The sequence below is a fragment of the Sciurus vulgaris genome (assembly GCF_902686455.1).
Source record: "Sciurus vulgaris genome assembly, chromosome: 6".
Lineage (NCBI taxonomy): Eukaryota > Metazoa > Chordata > Mammalia > Rodentia > Sciuridae > Sciurus > Sciurus vulgaris.
Window position 1 is genome coordinate 56822562 of NC_136466.1, and position 21294 is coordinate 56843855.

A 21294-nucleotide genomic window follows, 5' to 3' on the forward strand; every position below is an offset into this window, starting at 1 on the left:
TGCTTCAACAGAAAAAGAATATAAAGCAATAGAGAAGAAAACAGGATCCAGAGAAATATCTGCACTCATGTTCATTGCAGCAAAAGCAGCAGCTAAGAAATGGAAATAATCTAAATGTGCATCAGCTGATGAAAGGATAAAGAAAATAGTATATACTAATCATGAAATACTATTTAGTCATAAATGAATGACATTCTTTCAGTTGTGATAATGTGGATGGAACGGTAGGTCACTAAGTGAAATAAGTAGGCCCAGAAAGACAAGAACCACATGATCTCACTCATATGTAGAATCTAAAAAAGTTGATTTCATCGAAGTTGAGAGTAAAGTGTTGGTTGCCAGAGATGAAGAGAATGGGGCAGGGGAGCAGCAGGGAGAGGGTGATCCCTGGGTTATACACAGTTAGACAGGAATAAGAAGTTCTGGTGTGCAGTTGCACAGCAAGGTGCTACCTATAACATATTTCAAAAAGCTATAGGAAAGGATTTGGAATATTTTTGACACATTTGTTAGGTACATTTAACCTGATGTAAATCAATGTGTACATGAATCAAATCACATGGTACCCATTTGTATATAGCTTTTGTCTTCAGTTAAAATTTTAAATTAAAAAAAAATATGGAGGTAAAACAGAAATGGTGGGTTGACTGGTCCAGAGAACTGCTTTTTATTACAAAGATCCTAGCCCATTTGAACGTCTAACAGCACATAAGTATTGCTTTGACTTTTAAAAAGATATAAAGAACATAGTACACCTCCAGTGATGTGCACCTATAGTACCAGCAACACATGAGGCCGAGGCAGGATTGCTTAAGCCCAGGAATTAAAGCCAACCTGGGCAACATAGCAAGACCCCATTTCAGAAAACAAAAACAAAAAACAAAAAAAAGCAGAGGAAAATATTTGTTACCTAAGTTTCTAAACTGAAGTTGGAAAAACTACAAAAGTTTAAGATTTGACTGAATGAAAAATTCAAGACTTCAGTATATCAAAATGTAACAGCTTTCTGGAACTGAAGAATAAAGGCAGCCCCATGAACCCTAATCTCTTCGTGATCTTCTTAAACCTTAAATTGAACAAATACTACAAATTAAACCAAACTCCAGTAGTTATGTGGAAGGGGTGGGTAAGTGTACAGAGGCTACAAAATGCAAAAATGGTCACTATTGCAAACATCTCCTGAGACCAGAAAAAATATGAGAACAAGTGAATCAATGGGTAAAAGACATGAACGTGTTGGGGACCACAGGAGGAGAAGAATGTATCTCAGCCTCTTCAGCATTCCCAGGAGAAAATACCACAATGTTCTGTGATTGTAGAGCAAGGGAGAAGAGGCTGAAGGGACTTCCTGAAGTAGAGAGGGGAGTGCAGAACATAATGGCATTGCAATTTCCTTTGTGGCAAGTGCCTCATCTCCATTGTGTGAGGTCTTCATGATGAGTGGCAGGAGCCAGGTCCTTCCATACTTCCTATGGAACCATAGTCACTTCCTATGGGGCCACAGAGCCTGCTTTCGGATGGATGGGTGCTCTCTCATGGGACTGCAGTACAGCAAGACCCTAAGAATGTTATGGTTTACAGCAGTGGCAGATCCAAGCATGCTAACCACAGTCCACAACTGCACAATGGGGGCTGGGAACTGCCAGCAGTAGTGGCCAGATGCAGGATTTAGGAGGGAGGAGCAACAGTCATGAAATGTTCAGTATAACCAGTAATTAGCAATTCAAGGCTCCTAGCACCTTCAAATACCATAGCAAGCAATGACATATACAGATGTACATTTTTATTTTTGTGGTTAAAAATATTACTAAGCAACTTTTATTTAAGTCAGTAAAAAAGAACAAAGAGGAGCAATTTAAAGGCAAAAATTTTGAGAGAACATTATGACAAAAAAATGACTCTTTATTGTGCTTAGAAATATGAGTAGAAAAATTATGTAGTAGTTTCAAAGAAAGCGTTCAGGAATTCAACAGCCAAGATTACAAATCCCAGTCACCCCCTCTAACCAACATACAAGAGATATCATTACAAAGTGGCCACCATGTCATAACACCAGCAGGCACACAGGAGGATGGAGAGCTTCTTTAAATACCTCACTAGAGGAAAAGTATAAACATAAAATATTTGAAATCAAAGAGAACACTGACATAGCTTTTATTCTGGAACACTTGTTTTAAAATATGATGCTGGGAAAATAGGATATAAAAACGTATTTCAATCAAAAATAATTCTGCATAATTTCACAAAATGAACATGGTCTATCATGATGTGATTACTAAAAATGTTAAGAATGTTTAACTTTCTTCAGATATAAATGAAATAGGGCTAGAATACTTAAACATGTGACACAAAAAACAAAAAACATAACAAGATTTTTATAATGACCAAATTGCATGATTTTCTTAAACTAGTGCTTACTCTTAGAAGCATCTCTCTCTCAAGTCCATTTTGAACCTGATAATATGGAGGGAAATCTGGCTTTCAGTAGGACCATTTAAAGGTAGTCCTTAGTTCAATAATGGGGAGCAAACAATGGGAGAGGCATGGGAGGAGGTCTAGAAATGCAGGATTCCAGGACGGACTGCACATCATGCATTTATGTTACTTATTATTAGTTAAACATTCTCTTGATTTAAAGAATCACACAGTTCTACAAGGCTTATAAAAAAAAAGCAACTTCTGTCTCCATGCCCCAAGCTCCTAGCAATGACTCTTTCCAAACTTACCTTCTTCTCTTAATAAGCCCATGTTGCTACTGATTGTTTTAATAATTTTAGGAACAGAAAATGAAGAACTATTATAGAAAATGAAGAACTGCTTTCCATCTGCCTTCATCTGATTTCTTCTTGCCAACAGCCTCTCACTAGATTTATCATCCATACTTGGCTTGATCCATATTCGATGGTGACATTAGAATACCTAGGTAAACAGTATTCTCAGCTGGTCATGGAACACACCATGAATACCTTTCCTTCTCTGGTACATTGATAGTTGTTTAGTTTTGTATTTGATTGCTTCTCTGTGTCATAATCCAACCACAAACTCTCCACCAGTTGTAAACTCTCTATACATCCTGACACAACAGGTTGTCTACAAAGATCTTCTTCTTCAAGGACTTCTGCTCTGGTCCAGTCTGACAGGAATAGAGGAAGTAGGGGTTGCCAAGCAGAAGGGGAGCATGGTGTGCCAGGACAGAAGCCTCTGGCCTGAACCAGTACAAAGGCTACTGTGCAACTTCCCAATGAGGAGTCTCTCAACAAAAACAAAGCAAACATCTGGGTATGGTGGCACATTCCTACAACACCAGCCACACTAGCAACTTGGGAGGCTGAGACAGGAGTACCAAAAGCCAGCCTCAGCAACTTAGGGAGGCCCGAATCAACTTAATAAGACCCTGTCTCCTGATAAAAAAATTTAAAAGGGCTAGGGATGTAGCTCAGTGGTAAAATGCCCCTGGGTTCAATCCCCAGTATGAAAAAATGGGGAGGTCATAGGGAAGGAAGCAACCTGCCCAGAGTTCTGAGTACATGATGCCACATGTGGAGGTTCAGGGACTAAGAACAGTTCAAGAGCAACTGTAAAAGCCTAACAGCTGAAGAAAACAGTCAGGTTGTATGAGACATCTAGACATGCTTTCACTAGCATGCTGCACAGGCATCTTTGGCCTCAGAGCCCTAGGCAGGTGACAGGTTCCAGGGCAAGAGCACAATCTATATCCACCCTGCAGATCTCTCCCAAGTTGACATAGCCATCATAGCAAGAGCTATTACTGGTGGTAAACACCCTGTCATTTTAAATAGCAAGTGATCCCCCACGTGCTAGGGTCCTCAGCATATACATAAGCACACATTCCCTTTCAATCACACCTTTTCCAAAACATGCCAGAGGAGGGTATGCCCCACATAAGAATTCCTTCCTTACTTAGGAGACATCCTGCATCTACTGTAAAGGCTTCTATTTTGTTCTCTATTTTGTCCCATATATTCCCAATTTCCTACCAAGATGTGTGCTTTCTCTAATTATAAAATGATCATGTACAACTAGTGACATAAAAATTCATCCAACCCATTTTTTACTAAATATGGTTATATTGTGAACATTATGAGCTTTTTTAAAAAATGAGTCTCTTAATTTAGACAGAGTTGTGGGGGTGATAGGATATTAGCCAACGTCATATTCAGGGTAATGCATTTAATCAGAGTAAATCTTTATTTTCTTGGTCTTCTTTAGAGCAGCTACAGGAATGTCTAAAAGACCTTAAATAAGGCCAATCTAAAGCACCTTTACTGAAACTTGATTCCTTGGGCCAGTGGAAGGTCTTTACTGTAGTTGATGGTACTAGGGGGAGAAAAATGAACAAATTAAATGAATGATAGTATATAATATAAAATACTTTTATGCCATTAAAAAATACAATCCATTTAGGTCAGGGACAATGGTGCATGCCTATAAATTCAGCTACTCAGGAGGCTGTGGCATAAGGATCACAAGTTTGAGGCCAGTCTTAGCAACTTACCAAGAACCTATCTCAAATTTTAAAAAAGAAAAAAAAAATCTAAATTAGAAAATAAAAAGGGCTGGGGATGCAGCTCAGTGGTTGAGCACCCCTGGGTTCAATCCCCAATACTACAAAACGAACAAACAATATATATATATACACACAAACATACAAGTTAGAAATTAATGAAGAAAAATTTCAGGATACAAAACGACGTTAGTATGGATCCAGTTTTATAAAAGAAAAAGAAACACAAAGTCTGAAAGACACATATCATACATATTACTCAGTCTTTCTTCTGAATAGGACTCAAGAATATGGAGACTGTATCTTTCTGTATCTCTCCATAATTGTATTGAACTAGGCATGGTGGTGCATGCCTGTAATCCCAGCAACCTGGGAGGCTGAGGCAGGAGAATTATTCAAGGCCAACATCAGCAACTTAGTGAGGCCCTAAATTACTCAGTGAAACCTTGTCTCAAAAAATAAATAAAAAGGACTGGAAATGTAGCTCAGTGGTGAAATGCTCCTGGGTTCTATCCCCAGGACCACAAAAATAAAAACAACTTAAATAACTTGTATTGAATTATAAACACACACACACACACACACACACACACACACACACACACACATAAACACATATTCCCATTTCAATAGAAATAAAATTTAAGAAAATAAAATAATTTAAAAACTAGAAGCTTCCCAATTAACTACTTACCTGAGAGCCACCAGGTTTCTCTCCTAAGAGGAAAGTATCCCCACTAAATGGATTCAGAAAAGCCATAGCTAAGTGTTTGCCTATCTAGCTCTTGAGTACACAAGAAAAGCAAACAGGACAAGAATGACTTCAAAGAATGAAAAACCAACAAAGACAGTGCATGTTTGAGATGCAACAAGCCAAATCTAAAGTTCTTCAGAAGTCCCAGATAGGAAAGCAGTCACTGAGGCTGTAAGGAGCCAACCCTAAGGAACCCAGTCCAGGTTACAGAGCTGGTGAGAAGCAGAAAGAGACTAGAAGGGTGCCTCTGGGTTACTCACCCAGGGCTCTTCAACATAGCACCACACGCCATGTACATGAGACATCCTGGGGATGGGACACAAATCTCAACATACAGTTCACTTAGGTTTCATATGTATTACATACACACAGCCTGAAGGTAACTTTATGCATTTTTAGTGCACAGTAGAATTTTCCACATGTGGCATCCTGTCATCACTCAAACTATTTCAGACTTTGGAGCATTTTGGATTAAAGATGATCAACTTGTTACGAGGAGATAGCTATAGAACAATAGAAAAATCAAACCAAATGAAACTGCACAAAGACAAAATAGAAAGAAGAATTTGACAGCACATGCCCAACATTGCCCCAAATCCTCTCTTACCAAGTAGATCTTCTCATGTACTGTTTCCAGGCATCACTGCCAGACTCCCTGCCACCGCCAGTATGTTTTTCTCCTCCTACAGAAATACAAAATAAATACACATTTTGGATCAGTTTGGTATCACTGAGATGAAGATAAAGAGACCAAGCTACCTGATCAGCTATTTTACATTTAGCCCAGAGTATATCCTCTACAAATAAAAGAGACCAAAATAAACACAAAAAGGAAGTACAAGAGAAAATAAAGCCTAAGGAATTAAGAGGCAATGAAAATACGTCAGGAGGCTAAAAAAAAAAAAAAACTCTTGCAAATATATATACCATTAATCTAAGGTATTAGGAATAAAAAGCTCTAGATATTGAAAATCTGATTTTATTTTCTTGTTTATATTTATCCAAATATTTGAACTTACATATTAATTATACAGAATGATGGTTCATTTGGAGGAAAATGGATAGAAAAAGAGATCAAAATTTTGTGAGAAATAAGTCAGACTCAGAGAAAATTATCATGTTTTCTCTTACATGTAGAAACTAGAGGGAGAAAGCAGGCCAAAAAAATAAGGAAGCCATAAAAGTAGAAGGGAGACCATGGGGTAGAGGAAGGGAACCAGGGGGAGGGAGGCAAGAATGATAGGGAAGGTACAGGGGAGTGAAATTTTTCAAATTACATTTTTTATGTATATGTGCATATGCCACATGAAAATCACCATTCTGAATAATTAATAGTATACCAGTTTTAAAAAATTAACTGAAAGCTTAAAGAATCAATTGGAGACAATGAGGCATGAGCTAGAGATTGAGATTAAATGCCCACAGAAGAGCAGACAGACAGTCCTGCCTCCAGCAACCAGAGTGGAAGGCAGAGGTGAGGGGCCAAACTGAAAACTGGAACCTTTGTCAAAGTACACTCAACACTACTGTAGTGTTAGGTCTAAAAATTTAAAAGAATGCCACTGCTTACATAAACTCTCAGGTATTACTGCACGTTTGTTTTGCTTCTATACTGAAAAACAAGGCAATCTGATTTTACCATACTTTGGATCATTTTTAATAAGTAAAATTTATTAAAGGGAAGGGTTTTTTAAAAACCATTACTAAATTTAAGTATCAAGGCATTCTACGTTGGGCACACTTCAAGATGGCAGTCGCCATACTGAGCACGCCAGTGAGGCTATTTCCTAGACTTTCCACCTCCAGAAATGCCAGTGGAGTTCAGGTTCCCCTCCAGACTCTTTGCACCAGCGTCCCCCCTGAAAAAGAATCATTGCCCCCAATTCCCATTTCCCCTATGAGAGTGAACCCTGAAATATGTGGACTCAGAAGAATACCAGAACCGCTATGGTACTCCCCCCGTCTGGGCTGACTACTGCCGCAACCACAAAGGTGGTATCCCCCCACAGCGGACTCGAAAGACCTGTATTCATAAGAATAAAGTTGCTGGGAATCCTTGTCTCATCTGGGGGGATCACAACTTGCATGTCAACTTTATGACTGTGAAGCTCTTAGAACAGTTTGTCTGTGCCCACACAGGTATCATCTTCCATGCTCCACATACAGGAGTCTGTATGAAGCAGCAAAGTTAACCCAGGCTATCCAGAAAGCCAGAGATCACAGTCTCCTCAATTACCACATTCCTCAGGTTGAACCCGAGGACCTTGACTTCAGTACACCTCATGGAGCTGTGAGCCCCTACCCTAGTTTCAGGTGACTCTTGGTACCCATGGTACAGCTGGAAGCAGCCACCAGAAAGAGAACTGTTGGGCCTTCGCTGGCTCTATCAGGACAATCTCCTAGAAGAAAGTGGCCCCCCACTGGAGTCAATGCCTGAGGTGCCCCTGGCACCACCAACTGAAGCCTCCTCCACTGAGCAGACCAGCCCCCAGAACACTCCATAAGATTTACAAACTGAGGAGGGAATCTGAGGGATTAGGAGGTAGTGCCTAGGATTACGTGATGGTATGTGACCTGTTTTGTGACCATTGGCAGACCCAGAAGTTGTTGAAAGGGATAAACCCATCTGAGAGTGAGGAAGGGCAGTACAGACTGAATGGGAAACCCCAGCTCCTACACATTATAGAAGGGCTTAACTGTTGTTTCAAACTTCTGTGAACTCAGCTTTTCCACAATAAAGCTATATATCTGTCTCAAATAAATAATTTAAGTATCAATAAACCATGGCTTATTAACAGAAAAGAGGATTAGGGCCCAGTAAAGAGAAACAACCTAGTATTTCATCTAGCAAAAGAAAATATAATTAACATTATGCCAACTTTGCAAATAAACACCAGAATATTTTATGTGAAATTTTCTAACTTTGAAGCAGGGGTTCTTAATATTTTTGGGTCTTGAGTCTTTTCCCTAGAAAACAGACGCTGCATTTCCAGGGTTCACATATCCTGGGTTAAGGGACACTGCTCTTACCCAATGCTGCATCTGAGCAGAAGATGCCAGACTCTGGGTTATAACTTCAAAAATGATAATAAACTCTTTCAAGCATATGAGATCACAGATTATGTCAGAATGCAAGTCATACTTTAGTTTCTGGATCAAATTTTCTAAAAGCTACTACTGCTTTTCTTTGCCACCCAACCTGGAAAAGGAGAAATGACTCTACATACCAAATGCACCTCCGATCTCTGCCCCACTGGTTGGTATATTGACATTTACAATGCCACAGTCTGAACCTTTAGGTCTGTGTGTAAAAGGAGAGGCATAGTGAGAGCAACGTTTACAAAATTAAAATCAACACAAACAAAACCCCAAATACTCAAAAAACTCTAATGCTAAGTAATATATTCATTTTTTAAAATCCATTTCACTATAGAAATGAGATGTGTAAGTGTTAAAAATAGACAAAAGTAATACCCAAGCCAGCGGAAGATTCTGCCCAAATCTTTGGTAAAAATGCTACTTGAAAGTCCCTGTTTCACTTCATTGTTCCATGCAAAGACTTCTTCTTCAGTCTAAAACAAGGAGTGTTGGAAGCTGTTAGTACAATGCTCAGGTCAAAGTTCACTAATGTTTAACTCATTTCATGAGATATACTAATGTCACTTTAGTGTGCAAATAGAAACCAGTCAACATGTTACTAATTCTATTTTCTCTCATAATTTGGTTTTTTGTTTTTTGTTTTTTGTTTTTTTGGTTCTGAGGATTGAACCCAGGAACTTGTGCATGCTAGGCAAGAACTCTAGCAACTGAGCAACATCCCCAGCCGCTAAGATAATTTTTAATACTAATACTTTGGGGGGTTTCCTCAATGATACTTTAAGAAACAAAGATTAGTATGTTCCTCCATTCAAGTTACTAAATATAATAGTTAATATATAGTGAACTCTTATCATGCACAACACACTGATTTATACACTTAACATACATTTAGTTACTTAATCCCCACTCTATGACACAAGTTTTATACTATCACCAGTTTACAGATTCACCAACAGAAGTCCAGAGAAACTAAATAATTTGCTCAAAAACTCACACACACTCTCATTATCAAACATGAAATTATACTCTCTAAGCACCATATCCAAAACAATAGATCATTTAAAAGATAAAAATGCAATCTTATTATTGCAACAAGTTGCAAGTCTCACTATATTTTGATAATAATGGCACACTCAAATCTTGATTCAATCTCTTCAAAAACTAATCCTAAATATTTGCTGGCAAAGCCAGAGCCTGTCTCAGGCCAGGGAATTATCTTTACATGTTAAAACTGCCATCGCCTGACCCCTGATAGGGTTGACAAGTACATGTCTTCAGATTGCCCCCACATTTTCTCATCTTGTCTGCTGACAAGTAGAGTGCTCAGGCTATGGAACACTCTAGTCCCTGTGTCAGGAGCAGATGTCTCTGGGGCCCACACAGCTAAGAAAGGTGACAGAGGAATTGAAGGTCACATACCCCACAAACTCCACTATTCATCTCAACTTCCCTGGCACCTAGCTTGGCATGCTTTATAGTTTTAAAGTGTTTGACTCATAGTTTGTCCTGAACATTTGAAATTCTACTACTTCAAAAGGTAACTGATTGAAATTTAATACATCTTCATTTTCCCCTACTTTCATCATTTATTTGAACATTAGACTAGAGATATAGAATCTGTTTTTACCTTGAATTTAAAGACATAAAGAATAGGAGCAAAAGTCTCTGTGTGTGCAATGGAGGCATCATGGGCAAGACCTGTCACGATTGTAGGTTCCACATAATTTCCAGGGCGATCCATAACCTTGAGTAGAGAGATGAAATAAAAGGACTGAAACATGTCAGTTTCTAGTACTTGGGAGTTAGAGGATGCTTACGTGTATGAGAAAAAAAAAAAACTATAGGAGAATTGTTTCTCCAAAACAACATTCTATCCCAGTGAATACTATCTCTTCCTCCTATTGATTCTAACTTAGATGGTCAGGAAAAAAGAAAGGGAGAAAAAAAAAAAAAAAAAAAAAGGAAAGAAAAAGAAGAAAAAGGGAGGAGTTTGGGGAGAAAGCCACGTCATATGTCACAAACAAATTATGTCAACAAAACTTTGTTGCAAATAGTTATTTTATAATTAATTGTAAAATGGGTAATGTATCACCATTCTGTTATAGACTGAATTAGGACTCATATGTTGAGGTCCTAACACTCAATGTGACTACATTTGGAGACAGGACCTTTAAGGAAGTTGTTAAAGTAACTGATAATAAATGAGATCAGCAGAGTCAGGCCCTAAACCAATAGGACTAGTGTCCTACTGCTTTTTAGTTTTACAGTGTTCATCTCATAGAATAGGAGGAGACACTGGAAATCTCTTTGCCCTCCATCGGGAAAAATCAAGTGAAGACACTGCAAGAAAGGGTCATTTACACACCAACGGCCATTTACACTAGCAACCAACCCACCAACCCCACCAGCATGTTGATCTTGAAATTCAATCCTCCTACTGTGAGAAAAGACATTGCTGTTGTTTTGAGCCACCCAATGTGTGGTATTTTGTTATGGCAGCCCTAGCAGATTAAACATACCATACAAAATTGAAGCCTCCAAAAGAGTATAACCTTATAACCAACCTCCATACAACCAAACCCCTACTCCACCTCCACCTAACTAGCAATTATCTTTCCTTCTGTGAAATGTTCTGAGGCCCACAGCAAGCTGCTCTGGTTGGGGATTCAATCCTCCTCCAAGTTTCTGAAATTCTTCTTTTACCTCTGAGCTGTATGTTTACCAAGAATCAACTCTTTTTTTTTTTTTTTTTTTTTAATTAGTTCTTTTAGGTCCAGTTGGATATAATTATACAAGCATGGAATATATCTTATTCTAGTTAGGACTCTATTCTTATGGATGTACATGATGGTGAGTTTCACTGTGGTGTATTCGTGTACACCAGAGTCAACTCTTAATTGGGTGCATTGCAGCTGTGTTTGTTATTATTATGCCATACTACATATGTAACTTAAGTAAATTTTACTTAAAGAATAAAAGCTATTCCTGTATAGAATGGGTTACATGCTTTAGAGAAAGCCCAAAATAAGAAATAATGAACATACTTACACATCCTAGCCCAATGAGATGTGGGTGTGTTGATGGTAAGACTAGAGAGGAGGATTCTGCTGTCAGACTGCTCTACAAGACTCAAGTTTCCATGAATATTAAATAAGTGAGACTCAATTGTATAGATAAAAGATTACAGGTGCAGCTTTTACAGAGATGAAGACAACAAATTCCCATATTCCATGAATAAAACACCTTGGCTATATATCAAAAAAATCACAAATAAATGTAGTTCTATGTGGTTAAGTTAAAATAAAATACTTATGGTTGTATTTTTATGATTCCCTACCTTAACTGAACATCTCAAACAACCACTAAATATGAATTCTAATTGTGTTGAACACAAAGTCTTCTACTGTGCCATAACAGGAAGGTCTCCTTTCCATATAAGCTCCTTGGGACCCAACCCAAGGCAACCATGACTCAGCTTCTTATGTGTCCTCCCTAAAACATTCCACACTTTTTATGTTATCATTTTTTAAATATTTTTTTTAGTTGTATGTGGACACAATGCCTTTATTTTTTTTAATGTGGTGCTGAGGATCAAACCCAGTGCCTCACACATGCTAGGCAAGCACTCTACCACTGAGCTACAACTACAGTCCTGTTGTCGTTTTTTTTTTAAACCTATTTCCCCATGTAATAGGGATAGGGGGAAGGATGTTCAACTGTGACCTTTCACCAGTTGTCTCAGACCTGCTTGTGCCCAAGGGAAAGGGAATTAAAAAAGTGTCACTCCTGACCCCAGAGCTCTCATTACCTTGCCCCCACAGACCACTGTGCCTCCTTCTTTCTTTGCTTCTTCCACGGCTCCAAGAAACATGCTCACTGCCTGTTTGGTGTGGAGTGGCCCATATAGGACATTAGCTGGAGAGAAAAAAAGGAATGATCTTCATTTTGCCAGAAACAGCATAGTTTTATTATACCAGCTTTTCAAAATAAACGGGCTAATAATAATCCCTTCCTGTAGTCTCTCAGTTAAGAGGACAAGTTAGTAACCTTTTTCTATAAAGGGCCACATGATAAACACCTTCCACTTTGAAAACCATATGTGGTCTTCAAAACTACTTGACCTTGCCTTTTAATGTGAAAATTGCTGTAAACAACATAGAAATGAGTGGGGTGGCTGTGCAGCAGATACAAACAGGCAGTGGGCCAAATCTGCTCACCAACCTGGCTTTAGAGAAATGGCTATCAATCAGAGCACTGTATTAAAAATACAGGATCAAGGGGCTGGTGTTGTAGCTAAGTGGTAAGAGTAGGCACTGGGTTCAATAGTCAGCACCACATAAAAATAAATAAAGGTACTGTGTTCACTTACAACTAAAAAATATTTTAAAAATAAATAAGGGACTGGGGATTTAGCTCAGTTGGTAGAGTGCTTGCCTCTCATGCACAAAACCCTGGGTTCAACCCCCAGCAGCACCCCCCCCCCCCAAAAAAAAAGCAAATGATCAGAAGCTTAAGAGTGTAGCTCAGTGGTAGAGCATACATGAGGACCCAGGGTTGATCCTCCACAGTGAAGTGAAATGAAATAAAGTAATATAGGATTTGTTTATTCATTACAGGTGAGCACTGTCTAAGAACATCACAATCTCCATAGCTGTCATGCAATTCAAAGGGGAGAGACTGATGCTGCCATATGTTATGGCTGCTGAAAACAAGAGCATTAAAGATAACCACAGGACAGAGGAAGAAGGAAGATTTAGGTAGGCCCCTGTGAGAAGGAAGCATTTTATGCAGAGCCAGTTAAGGAAAGAGCTGGATGAAGGCCAGAAAAGAGCCAGGAATGCTTGGAGAACTCAAAGAAGGTTGAAGAATTGGAACTCAGGGGGGAAACTGGACATAGGTCTGGTGGGGAGGTGGGCAGCTATGAGATTATCAAGCCTGGGAACCCTCAAAGGAGGGAATCAAAAGAAATCTGGTTTTAGTCTAAGCACAATAAGAAGTCACTGGAGTACTTTAAGCAGAAAAGTGAATCTGAATACATTTTAAATGATCACTCAGGTTTGTCTGGAGGGCAGTACTGAAAGTAGTAAAGTCAGTTAGGGGACTCTTACAGCCTTCCACGAGAGAACATGGCAGTGGTAAGAGTATAAATGCAGAAAAGCTCATCAACCATCAACTCAGTTCAACAGCACCTCCGAGTCTCAACCTCCAGCACACATCAAACACTCAGATCCTAACCCTGGAGCACATGTGTCACCCCAAATGTCAAATACCCTCCTTCATGTGCCCCTAGGCCTCTCAGGAAAGAGTAAAAAAAAAAACTCAAAAGATCAGAAACACTTTTGACACCAGCTGTCAAAATCTTTGAAAACAGAACCAGATACTCACGGTCCCATGGGTTCCCAATGCGGATCTGGGCATAGGCCTTTTTAAGTCTATTTACAACATCATCATGGATGTTTTCATGTAAAAACTAAGAGAAAAAAGAAATATTCATGGAGCAAAATAAATGTACAAGTTTTTTAAGCAATGAACACTTTTCTCAATAGTATTAATAGCTCTTAGTTATTGAAATATGGTAATCTCTGAAAACATAAACAAGCAAAAACATGCTTTTTAAGTTACATCATTTCTAATTGTAATATTAACTATATGAAGATAATAATTTCCTCCAATAGATGCTAGAATAAAATCATAAGCCAGGTCTTTATCAATTGTCTAAGGACTTATTCAGCAAAGCTTTCATAAATCCATTATTCCTATATTTGTTCTAAAGCATTTAGAACTTTTTTTTTTTTTTTTTTTTTTGCAGTGCTGGAGATTGAACCCAGGGCCTTGCACATGCTAGGCAAGGCCTCTCCCACTGAGCTGCATTCCCACTCTTAACTTCTTAATCAGAATCAAGTATACCTCTCATACAATGCAACCAAGAGTCTCAGTAAACACAGCACAATGGTTGGGTTAGGCTGATCTCTGCTGGGTCACCACATGCACTCAGTCTCAAATGACATAGATCTCCAGCATGAGGTCTTAAATCACACAAGGACACCCATGCACTCATTCTGAGCAGGATGTGAGCTCTTGCTACATTCCTAGTGGCAGAGGTGAATTTGCCATTATTAACTGCCACTATGAGAAGCACTCACAAAGTGGTCCATTGTACTATAAAGGTTTTTCTCCTACCCATCACTAACTTTTGCTATGGAATAGTTTGGGCAATTATTAATAGCATTCTTTAACACTAAATATAAAGCATGGCTATGTATATTTCCTCCAAACCACAAAGGAAAAAAAAAGTGGGTTAAAGAGAGAAATGAGTGACTTTCAAGTCACTCCATATCTCATGGTTTATTTTAGGGTATAATTATTTGCAGGATGCTTCTTTCTTGGCTTTAATGTAATGTTCAATGCAATTTAATGTTTATGATGAACAAATTAATAAATTGTAAATGCTATGAATATCTTAGAGTTTTTTGAGAACTTCAACTGAATAATGTAATTTTCATTTGCAAAATGCAAGAAAAAGTAAATATGAAAAGTGTGAGAAAGATAAAGATCGAATTTTCATATATCTTTTATCTTGTTCTAATTTAGAATTTGCCCATTTTCTACAGAATTTGTTCATATTCATTGTGAATGAGAGCAAAATCAAACACAATTCCTTCAGGATTTGATTGTTGTTATTTTAAATTACAAATGGAAAACTCAACAATGGAAAAAAAAGCAAATGTGGTCAAATTTTATACCTAACCAAACCGAATACTTGTACTATATAGGATTTCAGTATCATAAGGAGTCATGAACATCAAGGTTGTACTTCACATTAAACTGAAATCCAACTCAATCTAAGTATATATAGTTTAAGGTTTAGAAATCTCACACACCAAAAGTAAACCACATCTTACATACTCTTATTATTATCTGTCCTATGCATATATGTGTGTGTATAGTATATATAGATCATATTTTTAGAGAAAACACAAAAATAGTCATTTGCTTTTCAAAAAAATCATGTCACATCAAGTCAAATTGAAACCTTGAGGCTAAAAATCAAAATCTTTTAAAATGTTTTTATAAAAAAGCAAGTCTAGGGCTGGGGATATAGCTCCATGGTAGAGCCTTGTCTGGCTGCCTACAGCCCTAGGGTCAATCCTTAGTACCACAAAAGATAAAAAATAAATAAGTTACAAAAAAAAAAAAAAGTGAGGCTACCTTTCAGTTGAGTTTTAGAATGTTTCAAATTTCTAGCTTGTTTTATTTTTCTGTGTGACACTGGATTTTGTCCATATTTTCCCAGAAGTATGAATAAAAATAGGTCACCTTCCAGTGCAATACCAATCGATTGGTTTTGACATCACTGCTAGTCTTGAGGTGGGGGAAAACGCGGAGTACCTGATTGATCAACATTTGCCTCAAGCACTGGAGAGAAGCAAGGCCACACATTTGCAACCCATTTCTACAGAACATATTTTTCTGGCAATACTTCTATGAGACCTATTCAGCAGAATACATTAAAATGTGGTGTATAAAGGAGGACGATCTCATGCACTACACAACACACTCACCAGTCGCCTTGCAGTGGTACACCTCTGGCCAGCTGTCCCCACGGCGGCAAAGAGAGCTGATGGAACAACTAAGCTGAGGTCTGCATCCTCAAAAGCTTAGAAAAGCAAAACACATGCCTATCAGTGCGGGGAAATAGGCAGAGAAGGCATTTGCTAACTGGCATAAAAGGATGACTTTAAAAAGTAAGAGAATAAAAAAACTATCATAAAGTAAGCAGGATCACGTTGCAGATACATACACATGTGCTCATTAGGGGTGAAGACACACTTTTCTTCTAGGGAAGATTATAGAAGAACAGAGCAATTAGCTCTTTACCCAAACATACAGGAAAGTGAGGCTCTCATTCTGACCCCGTCATCTTTGGCATCCCTCAGTTTCTGACACTATCTAAATCTCCTCTATATGCTTATTGTGCTCTCTTCTCTAAGACTACCATGCTCTTCATCAGCTTTATTTGCCTCCAGTCTCAATTCCATGGTCTCTTGATGCCAGTGTCCCTGGTTCATAGACAATTAAAAGACTATCGCCTCCATAAAAAACGATGCTTCCAGGGCTGGAGTTGTGGCTCAGTGGCACAGCACTTGTCTGGCATGTGGGAAGCCCTGGGTTCGATACTTAGCACCACATATAAATAAATAAATAAATAAATAAATAAATAAATAAATAAATAGGAAAAAAAAAGACAACTATGCTCTCTGGAAACATCCAAGCATTCACTTGCATAAGTCAATTTCCTGCTGCCATCCTGCAAAAGCTTTTCCAAATCATTTTCAAACCACTGAAAAACCTCTGCTTTCTGCTCTACTACATGGAATGATCTCATCTTTTACTTTCTGGAAAAATCCATATGGAAAAAGCCCCTTTTGAGATTCCTCTATTCCTCTAAAGAGGTCAATGCAAAGTCACTTATAAATTCTTCTATATTTTTATCTATTTTTCTTCTGCTTTTAGAAGAAAAAAGATAGTATAATCTTTATAAGATCAATTGTTCCATTTATATTATTTGTAATTCTTCCCTTCTTATACCTTCTAGAAACTTAGTCAATTCCTCCTTCTATCTTCAATTATATCCTTCCTATCAAACAGTATTGTCAGACTAGCGTGATAGTTAAGAAAGTGGTTTGTGCAAACAGACCAAAATTCTCATTCATCACCATTTCTTAGTTGTATTATTTCAACTCTTTTTTTCTAGTACTAGGGATTGAACCCAGGAGCACTAAGCTACATCCTCTAGCCCTTTTTACTTTTTATTTTGAGACAGTCTAAGTTACCTAGCTGACCTTGAACTTGTGATCCTTCTGCCTCCAAAGCTGAGCACACTACCTGGCAGGCATCTAGTGCTCACTAACTGCTAACTACATTTCTTAATAGTCTCTCCTCAACTAGATTAGAAGTTCATCTAAAACAAACTCTTGGCCATCTATTTTTAAATCTCTGATGTCTACCACAAATATACAGGCACAGAAACATGAAGATATAGCAATATAGAAATTAGCAAGTTTTGCTTTTTATCACAAAAGCTATGCTTCTATTAAGTCTCAACATACTTATTTTCATTACATTATCCAGAAGTTAGGAGATAGAAGTTAGGTGATCTTTTTTTTTTTTTTTTTTTTTTTTTTTTTTTTTTTTTTTTTTTTTTTTGTGGTGCTGGGGATCGAACCCAGGGTTTTGTGCATGTGAATTAGGTGATCTTCTAATACCCTTTTGTGCCAAATTCAAACAATGGAAAGAGAGATGTAAATCATCTCCACATCTACAGGTTAGTGATTAGCAAAAAACGCCTCAAGGAAGCATTCCTTCCTAACAGGAAAGCTCCCACACTCCACTCAAGATTGGTTAACATTTCTGAAATTGAAAGGAATCAGCACATCATGCAAAGTGAGTTATTCTGGAGAAACATGCAGCCAGTTTTCACAAAACAAGGAAAAACAAGAAGCAATAATGCCACACCACAGACAACAGAAGTCTTACAGCAAGCTCTAGAACCCGGGTAACATTCTCCAAACATGAATACTTCCTATTTGGTTATCTCTCTCTCTAACCCCAGATTGTGTCCTGTCTCATAAGTAAAATTCCTACGTGGAAATAAGGCCCAGCTCACATAACAGAAAAAGGATTACTTCCTAAACAATTTCTGTATGTTTAAATGGCTACGTTAAACAGAAAATAAAACAATAAAAAAAGGGACAGTCTTACCAATAATGGCATTGTTTCCTCCAAGTTCTAACAAACTTCTCCCTTTAAAAACACAAACACAAATTAATTACTATTTACTGCACACTGCTATATAGCTTCAAGTTACAGTCTATCTCAGTATTTTTAAAAAATTCTATAATTAGGATAAATATTAATGTCAAATTTCCTTATTTTGAAAATTGTACCATGCTTACATAAGAGAATGCCTATATTTTAATATGCTGAAATATTTCATGATAAAGGGACACAATGTCTTTGACTTACTCCACTAAGAGTTCAACAATAATATATACACACTGTGTGTGTGAACACACACAGTGTGCATATATGTTGTGGGAGAGAGAAAATGATAAAACAAACTAGGGCAAAATGTAAGCAATTAGTGAATCTGGTTAAAGGGTATAAGAATTCCTTATGCTAATCTTATAACTTTTAAGTTTGGAATTAAGTAAGGAAAAAAAATAGTGCAAAATGGGCCAGTCACTATGGAAAACAGTAGGGCAATTTCCCAAATAATTAAACACAGAATTTTTATATGATATTAACAATTCTATTTCAGGGTATACACCAAAAGAAGAGAAAGCAGGGATTCAAACAGTTACCTATACACCCATGTTCTTAATAGCTTTATTCACAAACACGAAAAGATGGAAGAAACCCAAACATCCATCAACTGCTGAGTGAAAAAAATGTGCACATACACAGAAGAATATTACGCAGACTTAAAAAAGAGAATCCTGTCCCATGCTACAACATGGATGAATCAATGGCACTACATCAAGTGAAATGGGCCAGTCACAAAAGGACAAATATCATTTTACTCAGAAGACATATCTAAAGTAATCAAAATCGCAGATATAAAAAGTTGCCAGGGGTAGGGGAAATTACTGTTTCATGAGTATAGATTTTCAGTTTTGCAAGATTAAAAAGTTCAGAACTGAGAGTATAGCTAAGTAGCAGAGTGCTTGCACCACACGCAAACAACTCTTGAGTTTGATTCCCAGCATGGGGGGTAGGGGTGGATGGGATCACTTTATAGTATTCTATTCTGATGAAATTTATTTGGTTACTTTTCCAGTGTTGAGTATATTTATTGTTGGTTATCTACCTATTCGATCATCTACTTAGGTCAGGGCCAAGGGGCATGTATATCAGGGATCCTGACACGCAATACCAACTCACATTCCAGAGAAGACACACAGCAGTCTATGAATGCCATTGTCACTTCACTCTCCCCGGCACACAGATGTGAGAGATTTGTTCGCCTTGATTTTAAAAGTATATGTTTCCTATTGTTCTTCTGAACATAAGTTTCCTCAAATGCACTTTAAAATAACATTTACTTATTTGTAGTCTCAGGAGTATATGTGACAGTGGGAGAATATGTTGCCACTTTCATCACTCTCGAACTGTTAAGCATCCAGTGGATATTAACCAGGAAGGGATGGGGTTGTTATTACCAAAAGCCTCTGGGCACTACCACAGTTCTAGCCTCTGCTGCAATAGTTGATTTAATGATAGCTTACTGGCTACAGGACAGCACTGTGCTAGATGTTAAGAAGAGAAGGAAGGAAATTGACCATTCTATTATAAGATAGTAGCTTCTCCTGCCTGGCTGCAAGTGGTATTTGGCACAAAAGGGGAACCTATATGTTCTGCATCCATTCAGTCCTCTGTGAACTGCTCTTTAATCACACACCTAACCACCAATCCTTTCCCTAAAAAGCACCTGTACCTTAAGGTAGCCAGACATATTTAACAAGTTGTAATCCTACAGTACTACATGCACGTGGATAACAAACGTATGCTTTAGAGGACAGGGAGAAACAGAAGATGAAAACCATCAGTGGGAGCAGTGACATTAATGACGGGCAGCATCTTCTCATGAGTTTATTGGCCATTTGTCTATTCAAATCCACTGCCCAGTGTTAAACCGTATTACTTGCCTTTTATGTTGTTGAGTTTCAAGAGTACTTTATATTTTATAGATACAAGTTGTTCATCAAACATGTGATTCATAAATATTTCCTGCCATGGGCTGCTTTTTTCACCTTTTTCCTGGTATCCTTTGAAGCACACAAGTTTTTATTTTGATGAAATCTAATTTTTCTGTTTTTGTTATTGCTGCTTGTGCTTTAGGTGTCATATCTAAGTAAGCACTGCCTGACCCTAGGTCACAAAGTCTTACTCCTATTTTCTTCTAAGAGTTTACAGTCTTGGCTCTTATGTTTAGGTCTTTATACATTTTTAGTTTGTTTCTGTATGAGGTGAGATAAAGGCTCAACTTCAAACTAATGTATATAGATACTTAGTTGTCCCAGCACTACTTGTTCTTTCACCCACTGAAATGTCTTGGCATTCTTATTAAATAAAAGTCAATCAATGATAATTGCAAAGGCTTATTTCTGGACTCTGAATTTTATTCCATTGACCTTTGATCTTTATGTGTATCCTTATGCTGCTACTAGTATCGATTACTATTGTTTGTAGTCAATTTTGAAATCAAGAAGTATGAGTTCTCCAATTGTGTTCTTTTTTTTTCAAGATCATTTTGGCTGCACCCTTTTCTTTTACTGAATATTCAAACAAACATAACCAGCTTTTCCTTGACCGTTGAATGGACTAAACAAAAGCCAACTTTTATATTCCACATCTATACTTCTCATCAGAAGTCAACACTTACCAAACCTCTCCTGCACCATAAGCGCCACCTGTTTTCCCACTTGAGTGCTTCCAGTGAAGGACAGCAGGTTTACCCGCTCATCTTTGGCCATTGCTGTGCTGAAGGGAAATAGGCATGGTTACCCAAGCAGAGAAACCCAGTGATGGCAGCACCTACTGGTGCCACAAGAAAACACTGACATGGGCCCCTGGCAAGGCAGTCAGCCAAGGTTATAAGCAAGTCCATGCCAGGGAAGGCCTTCATGAAAATGAAATGCATTTTCACAAGTACAGAAAAACAGGATAACCTGCTCTGTGAGTTCTCTGTAAACAGAAATCACTTACAGGAAGTTGTTAGTCAAGGAAGAAAATCTTTCCTATACTGAGTGGGTGACTGGATATCACCCTACTATTCCCTTCATGAGCATTCAAGTTGCTTTTTTAACTTATAATCTACTATATAATTCCTTAAGAATTAAAAACAGTGCCAGGC

The 21294-nt window shown here is 37.9% G+C and overlaps 1 protein-coding gene and 1 pseudogene across 2 annotated transcripts in view; one reads left to right on the top strand and one right to left on the bottom strand.

The window, feature by feature from the left end:
- Positions 1 to 1768: 1768 nt before the first annotated feature.
- ALDH7A1 (aldehyde dehydrogenase 7 family member A1) overlaps positions 1769 to 21294 on the bottom strand; it is a 37677-nt gene continuing 18151 nt past the window's right edge. Inside the window, exons 9-18 of the mRNA XM_079144663.1 lie at positions 20824 to 20921; positions 18141 to 18182; positions 15941 to 16035; positions 13764 to 13848; positions 12187 to 12293; positions 10006 to 10122; positions 8754 to 8851; positions 8507 to 8580; positions 5887 to 5962; positions 1769 to 4338 (exon numbers count right to left, since the gene is read on the bottom strand). Of these exons, the coding sequence (XP_079000789.1) occupies positions 4284 to 4338; positions 5887 to 5962; positions 8507 to 8580; positions 8754 to 8851; positions 10006 to 10122; positions 12187 to 12293; positions 13764 to 13848; positions 15941 to 16035; positions 18141 to 18182; positions 20824 to 20921 (847 nt within the window). The 3' untranslated portion in view covers positions 1769 to 4283. The remainder of the gene's footprint in view (positions 4339 to 5886; positions 5963 to 8506; positions 8581 to 8753; positions 8852 to 10005; positions 10123 to 12186; positions 12294 to 13763; positions 13849 to 15940; positions 16036 to 18140; positions 18183 to 20823; positions 20922 to 21294) is intronic.
- On the top strand, positions 6977 to 8497 carry LOC306663980 (small ribosomal subunit protein mS40-like; annotated as a pseudogene). The gene has a single exon. The product of its transcript is annotated as a small ribosomal subunit protein mS40-like (transcript).